The sequence below is a fragment of the Parasteatoda tepidariorum genome, chromosome 4 (assembly GCF_043381705.1).
Source record: "Parasteatoda tepidariorum isolate YZ-2023 chromosome 4, CAS_Ptep_4.0, whole genome shotgun sequence".
In the NCBI taxonomy this organism is placed as follows: Eukaryota; Metazoa; Arthropoda; class Arachnida; order Araneae; family Theridiidae; genus Parasteatoda; species Parasteatoda tepidariorum.
The window spans coordinates 53898967-53911134 of record NC_092207.1 but is presented as its reverse complement, the minus strand read 5'-3'; the positions used below and the strand labels follow the sequence as shown (position 1 = coordinate 53911134).

At 28.5% G+C, this 12168-nt stretch overlaps 1 protein-coding gene across 1 annotated transcript in view; it reads right to left on the bottom strand.

The window, feature by feature from the left end:
* The window catches only part of LOC107452080 (thymocyte selection-associated high mobility group box protein TOX), a gene marked incomplete at its 5' end in the record, with an annotated part of 95899 nt that overhangs the window by 47963 nt on the left and 35768 nt on the right, over positions 1–12168 (bottom strand). Inside the window, 1 exon segment of the mRNA XM_071179821.1 lies at positions 10822–10915. Within this exon segment, the coding sequence (XP_071035922.1) occupies positions 10822–10836 (15 nt within the window).

Sequence of the window (12168 nt, the reverse complement as noted above, 5' to 3'; positions counted from 1 at the left end):
ATATATATATACATCCATATATATATATATGTATGTATATATATATATAATGAGATCTCATGACCATATGATAACATAACATATACAGGAGCAATCATAATTCTAATATAAATTCCAAATCAACTCAGTAAAATAGAGCAGTAAAAAAGAAATTCAAAACGTAATTTTCAACAAAAAACACAACTACTGACGTAATTTAAAGATGCTTAAAAGGTGACAAAAATTTTATATTTGAAGTGTTTGGCAGTACGTATTTTGAGATGAAAGTCTTAAAGGTTTGAACAGTCACAAGCTTGTCTTCTTTAAAAAAAAGGTTCAATAACTCTCAACCACTTGCTGAAATTGCAATCGCATGCCATAAAGTAACAAATTAAATGACTTTCGTATTCCATAAAAAATAAAGCAACATATAAAATGATTATATAAAATTTTTTCGAGAAAATGAAAATTTCGATTACTCGTAAAGGTCTGTCAAAAAATTACAAGCCGTAACAGAATATTTTTCATAACATAAACTTTGTTAGATTTCAAATTCATTGCTTTCTAAATAAAAAAAAAATGTATGTATAGATCTGACGAGATCTCATGACCATATAATAACATGCACAGAAGTAGTCAAAATTCCAATTCAAATTCCTATTCGGAAGTTATAACAAGCGCAACTCAGTAAAAAGAGAACGGTAGAAAAAAAAAAGAATATTCCAGAAGTTTAAAACGTACAAATGCAAAAACACAAACGAATGTATCTGTACTGCATGTATATGTAGAACTTTAAAAAAAGAAATAAACAAGAATAAAAAAAAATAGAAAGGAAAAGGAATTTTTCAAAGCATTCCTTTTTGTTATTAAAAATAGGACTAAAATCGATAGAAGGGGCTATAAATTTTTAGACAGAAAAGAAAATCCAAAACTCTGCGTAATAATATTTTTGCTGAGGCTAAAAGACGTATCTCCATAAATGGAATTTGGGTTATAAATTGAAAAAAGGAACAAAAATCGATATTCAGTTTCTAACTCGAATAGAATTCTTATTCCACTCTTATTTTTTTCTCTTCTATTTCAATTCTTTTTCTCTTCGGAATGCGTCCCGCGTTGAGAAGTATCGAACGTTATTTTTCCCCTGACTCTTCTGTTACTTATTTACAAACTAAATTATATGTTTTTGAAGTCCCATCTCATATGAAAATATGAAGTTTCTTCTGAGGGAGTTGAAAGGGTATATATTCAGGGGGTGGAGGGTTTCGCGAATATATATATACTGGGGGGGGGGTGGATGAGAATCAATGAATATATAGATATATACATATATTTTTCTCTATGTTTGGGAATAGGTCCGTTACAGTAAAAAATTGACTTCGGGCTTTGATCAGGACAGTGTAAATAAAAGCTGGAATTTGTATCAGATCTAATTCCTAGAATACATAAAGAAAAAACTCAATTTACAGGATTTACCCTTACAGACATATGCATACATAACAGAAGATATCTTTTTTGATGAAAAGTAGACGCGTGGATTTAAAATTGATTTTCGGAAAAAGAGTACGAATCTTTTTTGTTGTTGTTAAAAGTTCGCTGGAAAATAAGTTTTGAAAAGTATTGCACTTCAATTAAAATAAAGAGGAAAAAGTGGAATTTAAAAAGGTGAAAATTATAGCGAAATTGGATACTTTTGATGTTCGATTTTATTATACACATAAAAACTATTTTGAAAGTTTGGATTAAAGAGAAATACACCGTGCTTAGCCTTAAAAATAGGCCAATTTTAGAACTTTTTTACAAAAAAAAATAATACAAATGTCAATGTGAGAAAAACTTTTTTTTTTGAAAATTAAATAAAAAACGTTGAACTATTCTCAAAATATTTCTTTTTGTTTTAGGCCAGGCACAACTGAGAAACCATTTGTTACTTATTCGCATTAGAAAATTCAACAGAGCGAGATGCAAAAAAAAATAAATAAAAATATTTGTAACAAAGAAAAAATACATATTTGTACCACGGATATCTTGAAAGATTAATTGCCTTGAAAATTAAATATGAAATCAGACACAATTCGTCTTAATTTTATCAAATATTTGACACAAATATTAGGCTTTGGCAAAGTGTTAACTTTGTATTAAAAATTCCTTAATTTTGGTACAAATTTTTATTTATAATGAGCCGTAACATCGTGTTATTAAGTTTAAAACAAATGCAATACAAATGTCAATATGAATTAAATAATTTAAGTTGCTCAACTATTCTCCAAACACCACAAAGATACTGAACTTTTTCTGTAGGCGTTAAGAAATGTAACAGAGCAAAAAATCACCGCTATGTTAGAAATCCCTATTAGTTATTCTGTATCAGTAACTATTTGAGAGATATACTAGTTTTGAAAAGAAAACGCATTTCAAAATAGGAGGAATTTAAATGTATTGTTCTTGCAGAAACTAAGACAGTAGTACTCTTTTAATATTAAATGTTTAAAAAACATGTTCTCATGAAAAACGCAGCTTAAATTATGAAGAATTTAAAGACTTTGCTTTGTATTAATAACTAAAATATCATTACTCTGTGAGTAGTAAATATTTTAAATTTTAGTTTAAAGAAAAATGCGTTTCAGAATAGGAAGAATTTGAAAACAGTGGTCTGTCAGTGAGTAAAATATTAGTACTTTGTTAATAGTAAATATTTCAAAACAATGTTCTTAAAAAAACTCATTTTATATTATGAAGAATTTAAGTACATTGCTCTGTCAGTATCTAAGATATTAGCACTTAATTAAAAGTAAATATCTGAAAAGTGTTTTTTTAAAACGCATTTCAACTTAAGAAGAATTTAAGGACCTTGCTTTATGTTAGTAACTAAAATATCAATTCTCTTGTTAGTAATAAATACTCTAAAAATATGGTTTTAAGAAAAACATGTTATAATAAATTGGAAGAATTTAAGAACATTGCTCTATTAGCAACTAAGATATAAGCTATGGTTTTGAAATTAAAGCGTTTAAATTTGTTTTCAAAGTTTATAAAGTTAGCAATGCATAAAGTTTTTAAATTGATTTATATCTGTGATCAGCATGTCATATTTGTTTATGCGTTGAAATATGAAAACAAAAAAAATGATAGATATTTTAAACTCGTGAGGGGCATATAGGTTTTTATGGAATTGAAAACAAAAATCTTAGCATTAAAACTATTATCCAAATTTTGCTAAATTGAGAAAAATATTAATACAATTTTATATCTTACTTCATATCTTATATAACGATTGCACAGGGGAACGAATTTTTCGTTGCATTTATAGAAATACTAGATATTGCATGATTCGCGTGTGAAGATTTCAAATCTTAAATTAGTTTTGTTCCTAAAGCTACAGATTTTTTTTTTTTTACGACGGCACTTTTATTTTTTTTTCTAGAAATGTACAAGTTTAAAACAAGTTCTGTAGAAATGTATATTTTTAAAAGGAAGCCAAGTAAATATTGTGGTAAACTTCTAGGGGAGTTAGAGCACATCATCAGATTTAAAATTGCATAGGAAACCAAGCCTGAAATGACGTCATATGCCACTAGGGGTGTTTTCCACTAATGATCCGTTCAGAAGAAGACGAGAAAACAGTTCATAATAGGGGAAGCGCCTCTAGCGGCGTATGATGACATTTCAGGGGATGGATTCCTCAGTAATTTTAATCCTGATGATTTGTCCCAATTCCCTAAACATTTACGTTACTTTCTGTTATAAATAACGTTTTTAAACTCTCACATTTCTAAAAAAATAGACTAAAAATGTCATTTGAAAAAAGTAGCTTGGAGTGAGAAACCGATAGCAGATTTGAAATTAGTGATATAAAAAGCATTTAAAACTTGTCAAAAAAATCTTATGCATCAGAAAAAAAATGTTATGTAACGCTATTGTATCTGACATAACAAAATCAGTCATGAATTTCGAATTTAACGTAATAAGAAAAACAAAATGGAATATTTAATATTGAGAAATAAAAATCGTTTTCAACTTTTAATCAAGTTTAATTGCTATTCATCTTCATGTTTTATGCGACATAATAGACTTAACAACAAAATAGTATTAAGAGCTTTTCATTTCGCTTTTAGGCCTATGGAAAATCAAAAAAAGTCTATGATATTTTTTTTAAATTACGCAAAGGAAAATCAAAACATTTATTATTAAGTTTCAATCAAGACTACTAAATAAAGATCTTTAATCAAAATAAGATAAATATAATTCGATGTCTTACTCAGCATGATAAAAATATTAAATAAATAAAAGCAATTACGTTCTAAATAGAACGAGGGTAGAGAAATTTTTTTTATCAAATTACGGATTAACGTCAAAACTGTCATGCCATTTCATCAAATCGCCGTGAAAGAAGAAACCAGAACCAATCACAAAATCTTCAATCAAAGTGGATAGAAGTTTTTAAAGCGGATTTTTTTTCTTCCCTTTTTATAATTTGTTAAACACTCAGTAATAGAAAAGTCGATAGGGAAAAAAAATTGTTGAAGGGAAAATTTTTCGAAGTAATATATATATATATATATTTTATTTTAAGTTGGAAACTTAGTACTTCCACCCCCCAATTCCCGATTTTACAAAATCACAAAAATGAATGGTTTTGACGTAAGGAAGTCTTTTTATATTAAGAGGGAGGAGAAATACAAGTTTTTTACTTTTTGTATCGTTTTTCGGGCGTGAAGAGGGGTTGAAAAACACGAAGAAAGAGTGAGAAAAACAGTTTGAGGTGTTGTCAAAAGTATCTTGTTTTCTTTGATGGAGTATATAAAAGTTGTTTCTGTTTTTCTCACCAAATAAAATCCTTTAAAATTTTTTTCTTATCAAAATTCTTCTTTTCATATAAAGAAATTCAAAAGAAATTAGAATATCAGACGCACAATATTTCTTCAACTTTCTGTCTTTAAATCGTGAATAAATAGTTCCTTATAACTTAATACATTTGTGAAATAAAAGATTACTATTAATGATATTGTGTTATTATTTAAAAAATAATCTTACATTTTATCTCTACATACGAAGATAATATTATTTATCATCTATTATATATTATGAGTTAAAACCTAATTTTAGCATAATAGACGAAAGAATGTAAAACATATGAATATATTTAATGTGATATACCGCGCTTTGAAAATTATACCCGATTTATCTGATTTAAATTAAAGAACTAAAAAATAGTGTTAAAAACCTAGTTGTGTTTTTCTAGGTAGCAGACCCGTTTCCTTCTTCTCAAGTTGCAAGCACCCAGTTTCGTAAATTCTGGGATGGGAAGTGATTATGGGAATTTTGAAAACATTAAATTTGAAAATTATGCATATTTTTCTTCCAGCAAATTTAGGAACTAGAAGCCAAATAATGTAAAATTATGTAATGTATGTTTGAACAAATTTCAATCCTCTCATTCAAAAATCTATGAATTAGTCTGTTATCTTATTAATAGTTGATACTAGCCTCCAGTAAGTAAACGCCTTATGCAAATCAAAACGGTAAATATCTTAATATAATATTTATTCAATAGCTAACAGCATAGAAAACATCCTCGTTATTCAGAAATTCATCGAAGTTCATTCCTTATCAACTCCAAACCATTTTCTAGCAACGATGAAAAATTGCTTAATTTCAAACACCAAATTCACTTAGTTGATATTGGATTTTATTTTATGGGCAATAGATTTGTTTTAAAGTCAATTAACACTCTAATAATTTAAATCTGGCAAAAATATACTGAGATTAACTCATAATTGACATTAAATTATGTTTAACAAATGCAATGTCAAGTATACAATAGCAAGTCAACTAACAAGCAAACAGAACAGGCCAAGTGCTTCCAAGAAGCCAACCAGCAGATTACAGAGGTCAATTTAAAACATGCATATATAGTAACTGCCAAGAATGTAATAGATAGAAAGAATTTAGCTAATAGTTAAGTTTGGTTTCCGGTTTACTGCACTTAATATGTTGAAAATATCTTTAATCGACCAAAATAACCGAATTCCTAAACTTAGTAACCAAAAATTCAAAATCCAATATTGCATATCTAGTTATATATTAGCAAGTCAACTAATAAGCAAACAGAACAGGCCAATTACTTACAAGAAGCCGACCAGCAGATTTCAGAGGTCAATATAAAACATGCATTTATAGTAACTGCCCAGACTATAATAGATAGAAATAGTATAGCGAATAGTTAAGTTTGGTTTTCAGCTTACCACACTTAAGATGCTGAAAATATATTTAATCGATCAAAACAACCGAATTCTTAAACTTAGTAACTAAAACTCCAAAATCATCACAAAATGAGTCAGCTCATTTTAATCATCCCATTCCTACATGAGAATTCCGATAATATTAGTCTAATTTTATTAGCAAATTCTATTGGCAACATCTTTCTACTACGTCCTTAATGTAAAAGCCTTTTAGAAAATTGCCTTAGATATCAATATCATCCCATCACCGCTCTACCTAAAGGAATGAATTTTACAAATTACATTTTAAGACTCATAATCAGATTAGGAAGAAACCATTACATTTGGGGGGTTCTCCTGTATTACGATAATAGACATCTCATTACCTCGGAAGAGGTCTTCCCGGTAACAAACCCCTTCCATAGCCCTGTCGGTCTACACAAAAGCCTCTCTTGTCTATGGCAATTTCCACACAAGAGGGTGGATGTATTGAATCCATCCCCGCAATACAATGGGGATATAGTAAACCCCCCCTTTTAAAGGGGGTGATGTAGAATTGTATATGACTAATCGTTGATGAGTGAGTGAATTGATGTAAATGTTGCCAATTCATCGATCAATAGGATGGGAGGAAGGACTAAAAGAAAATCATAGGTTTGTTTAAGGATATGTCTAATTGAAACACTATCAATGCGACAATTTGCTGTTCCGATTGTATTGCATACCTAGTTTAAACGGGTGTTTAAATTGTAAATGTAAGCATTGCAATTTGAAAATGCTTCTAGTTATTAACTTACTTACAAAATGAATTGTATTAGTACTAATAATAGTAACTATCATCAAATAATTAACTAAGGTAAAACTATTTCTCGTTAGAAATTTTGTGGCACATAAACGCAGAGTATCGTGAAAATTTTCAGCAACATACTGTACTCTTTTAAAACTGTGGTGTAACAACTCTCCGAATTCTAGTACCGAATCAAGCGTTCGTGTTACACTTCAAAGTATGTATTTAAATTTAAACATCAATAAAAGAGAATGCTTATGCCAAACTCACACATATTTAAACTATTCAGGGCATGGTCGTTACCATATATGGATTTCAAAAGTGGTTTAGAAATCCATATATGGTAACGTCTACCACCGAGCACGAGAAGGTGTAAGTTTGTTGTCATCTCGCATTGTTGCTAAATTTTCCACAGAAATAGAAGTTTACTCTTACAAAAGTATATTTAAATAGTTAGTTGTGTATTGTAAAGATAATTATGTTCTCGTAAACAGGTTTACAATAATATTTGTAATTTTATTAAATAATAATGTCAATCATATTAAATAATTTGAAAATATTTCGCTTGTTTCATTAAGCCTAATTCGAAAGAAGGCAGTTGTACCATTTTTGGTGTTAGGATATACTAAATCTTTTGGCAGTAAGCAAAATCAAACCACATTATGGAGGAATTAAAACCATTTTGAACTTGACTACTTGATACTATGTTCCAAATTGAACGGAAACATACATCAATTTAGCATATAATTAAGGTTACAGCAAATTTGCATTAATAAGTTGGTCAAGACATCAGTTGGTCAAGACATCAATAAGTTGGTCTAATTTTTTCTGTAAGTAACGATTTACCAATCGATTTTTCATTTGAATCAACTGAAAAATTAAAAATAAATAACATAAAATCACTTTTTAAAAAAGTGATCTATATGACATTGTCTGAAACTTTACCTATTGTATGAAAAGATCAGAGAATTCTAAACTGAACTACATTTATTTCATAATTTTAATGCAATCAAGTAAGTGAAGGGGCTTACAAAGAAAATGAAGAATCCCCGCAATTTCTGGAATCTCAACGTAGAAAGTTTCCCTAAGCTTTTAATTCCTTCGAACCCCCACGAATAACATAAATTCCAAACTATGAGATAATATAATTAAAATATTCCATTTTGGCCTGCCATTTACAACTCATGATCACTTTCAGTAAAAATTCGCAAAAGCAAAGTTAATAATGGTTAAATAATTAATATCACAAAGGCATATTGTAATGCAAATCTTGGTTCATATAATCATTAGTTCAAAACAATCAATTGTTATATTTGAATTTCAAAGCAACGCCCAACAATTGATTTCACAAACTCAATTATCATACTTACAAATATAGTTAACTTTTGGAAGGGAAAAAAAAGTTACAAATTAGGGATCTTTATAGATTAGATTTATAATTCCAATCTTCACTTAGCTGCTTAATTTAATTAAATCTCACTAACTGCATGAAGGGGGGAAGGTAGAGCAATGTTTGGGAGGGAAGAGTTCATATCGAAAGATTTAATCAAATGGAAGATTATTTCGGACCCATTTAGCAGAGCCCATTACAGTTAAAGAGCCGCATCCTATTCGCTAAGAGGAAAATAAATTTCTCTCTCTCCTTAGAAAGTTGAAAAATAAAGAAATTCTTGAAAATTTAAAGGCACTTCTTATTCAACGTCATAAAATTCGTACTCCTCAGTCAACGGTACGATCTAAAGCAAATGGCGTAAATCTACGGCGCATAATAAAGGAGAGATAATAATAGGGATTCTAGACAACACGAATTCGCAATTAGCATCGGCTTTAATGCGAACCATTTGTCTTTAGTGGTAGTACTGCTGTTGCATAATTTATGAGGCAGAGCTCGCCCCCTCTAGCGTTTAATGTCAGAAACTCAATGAAGGGTTTATGATATCGTTTGGAGGGCGGGAGAATATTTTCCTGAATATTAAAAATTATTATAGCGCGAGAAATAAATTTTATGACTCGAATCGTTAAAATCGTATCTACTCAAACTAATTACCTATTAAAAGCGATAATAACAATAACAATAATAGATTTCTCAGACTGTGTGAAAAAGCTGGAAATTTTAAAAATTTCTTACTTCGATTGTTTCCGAAAATGGCGAAATATTACGGATAAATTATATCTAAGTTTTTATTTACTGCTCTTTGCATATTATCGAATGGATTAATGGGCTTCCAAAAGTTGTTTTATTATACGGGTGGCCATTCAAAATTAATTATTTGGAAAAAGGATTTTGTTGTTTCGCAGTTTTATGATGCTGGAATTTTTAAAAGGAAATAAGTGCTTTTTTGTTACAGAGTACTGAATAATATTGTATTGTTGAATGAAAGAAAAGTTTCTCAAGAAGTCGATACACTTCAAATCTCGGAGAATGATGATTGTTTGTTTTATATTAAAACTTTAACAGTAGCAACACAAACTTTAAGTTTTTAAATTATTAGTATAACTTAAAAATTTAAACTAAGATGGATTATTTTAAGAAAAACACTATGCAGACTAAAAAGAAGAAAATAGTTCTAATTACGGTACATCTAAAGCAAAAAGAAAAATGGCGTATCATTCTTGAAAAAGTCAAGAAAATTTTCGGCGTTAATAGAAGTTTCTTGCAAAAGGGTTTAACACTATAAAAACTTCCGAATCAAACTACGGTAAAAAGTACCAGCACTCAGAGTACCGGTACTTTTTACTTCGAAATCCATTTTTATGAAGCATGTTACGGAACAGAAAATCTGATATACAGTAATTTTTACAATAATAATTACCGTAAAATCAATGTATCTCTCCAATTAAATAAAGATTACTGTAAAAATTACAGTACAATATTTTACGGTAAAAATGAATTTTGGGGTTGATGTAATGCTGGTACTTAATACCCTACTTTGATCTGGAGGTTTTTACAGTGTATGTATGCTCTTCGTATTCCATTTCGGGGGAGATGAAAAAAAAAAAAAGTTAAAACTTAAAAAACGTAGTTTTCAAAATTTTTATTTTATAATTTTACTTGTTTAGTTTGGTGTTTGTTATTTTATTTATGACGTAAAAATTTTGATAGTGGTAAAATCGTGATAATTTTGCTTAAAACATTTAAGAAGTTGCACACTTGAATACAACTACGGAAAAATCAAATACAGAGTTCTTGTTGGAATTTGAGCACTCTAGCTATCTAGCAGAAGTGAGTTATTAAATATGTAGTAAAAATTGTCGTTTGTAAATAATAAGGATATGCAAAAAAAAATTCTTAAGTAAGAATTGAAAATATTGATATTAATTAAATACGAAAAAGATATTTCTTATTAAAAAAGAACAAATAAAAAAAAATATTTTTCATAGGTTATATTTTGTCGAAAAGAATTCCTACTAACGGTATTCTCTAGTGAGCAACTTGTTGCGTTCGTAAACGATGTCAAATAACATATATACCTCTCACAAACTTGATCGCCACCCATTCATACGATTTTCTTCTTTACGTCCGTTTCATTTTTTTCTTCTTTTCTCTAACCCTCAGGGTGTCTTTACTTTCATCCATTTAATAGGTGAACAACTTGCATTCGCGTGTCAAAATTCATCCGCGGGGAAAAAATAGACCATATGAACGAAAAAAAAAAGAAAGCTATCGATTTTTTCTCGTTTTCTTTTTTTTGTATCCGTGTAAGTAGCGGAGAATATTCACACAATCGGAAGAAAAAAAGTATTCCGGAAAGGATTCTGGAAATTGTACATAAAATTTTTCATGAAGCAGAAAAGAAGTAAATAAAATTAACCAAGTGAAAAATTGAAATGACTTACTTGGTCGACAGACATGAAGCCACACTGATCTCTTAATACTTGCTTCTTTATTAGTCTACGATAAACTCAAATAAAAATGGAGGTACAATAAAATCTGAAAGAAATAAATGAAATTAGTTTTATTTTGTTATTAGATTTTCATATTTATGCTTTATAATGATAATAAATAGTTACTTATGCAAATGAAATCATTTTATTAATGTATATGAATTAATGAATGGCATGAAGCCAGAGTTCCAAAAAAAAAGTAAGTAACAAATCTATGTATCTGATTGTAATTCCATAAACAATTATTTTAGTAATAATGCTTTAAAATAATAATTTATAATAAATAATTTATTTAATAGATAGGAACATAACAAATAAAATGCATTAAAAGTAGAGCAGGGTGATACATCGTGAAATATCGATATTATTTAAACACTATAATAATGGTATATTAAATAAAAATTCTTATGATATATCGTTGAAACCTTGCCTTGCAATAAGTATTGAAAATGTGATGATAATGTTGCAATCATCATTGACAATAGTAAATATTGTATCGCAAGCATTATCTATAACATTAATTATTGAATACGATAACATTACTAAATTTTAGTTGGGAAAAGAAAATAATGGTCAATGTAAATGACCATTATTTTATTAGTAAATTATTAGTCAGTAAATTTGCAGTTTATGTAAGTATAAAGCAAATCAACTAACATGAATTATCGATATTACATGATAATATATCGTGATATGAAAAATCCGATATCTCTCCGAAGCAAAAGAAAACAATGAGCAATGGCATAAAACAAAACAAAAGCGGTATCGAAATATATCGAATCACTAATGACGAAGTCAGGATGAAAATCATAATAATTAATATGATTGTCCGATGAAACTTGTAGATTGTTCTAATGTTCACCTTTATACTCCCCCTTGTTTCCTCAGGCCATCAAACAGGTTTTGATGTTTCATTTTAAAATATTATTTCGCTACCCCTAATAAGTATACTTTTTCGACAGTATAAATTTAGGGTGGATGTTTACTAGAAAACCCTATATCTATGAATTTATNTAACTAAATTTAAATTCTCTATCACTTTAATTATTTCTTATTTCCAAAACAACATCAGTTTCAGTCATGTACATTAGGCTCAAATTAAATTTATATTCAATTATAAATGTTTTAAATTTAAATTATAAAATTTTATTTTTATAGTACTTTTCCTTATCTTCCATATCAAACATTAATTTCAATAATGAAATTAAAAATAAAACTCTGAAAAGCATTTTAATTTTAAAAATTTTATAAAAATGAAATTTTTCATTTTAAGATTTATTCAGAAAGAAGACGCAATAG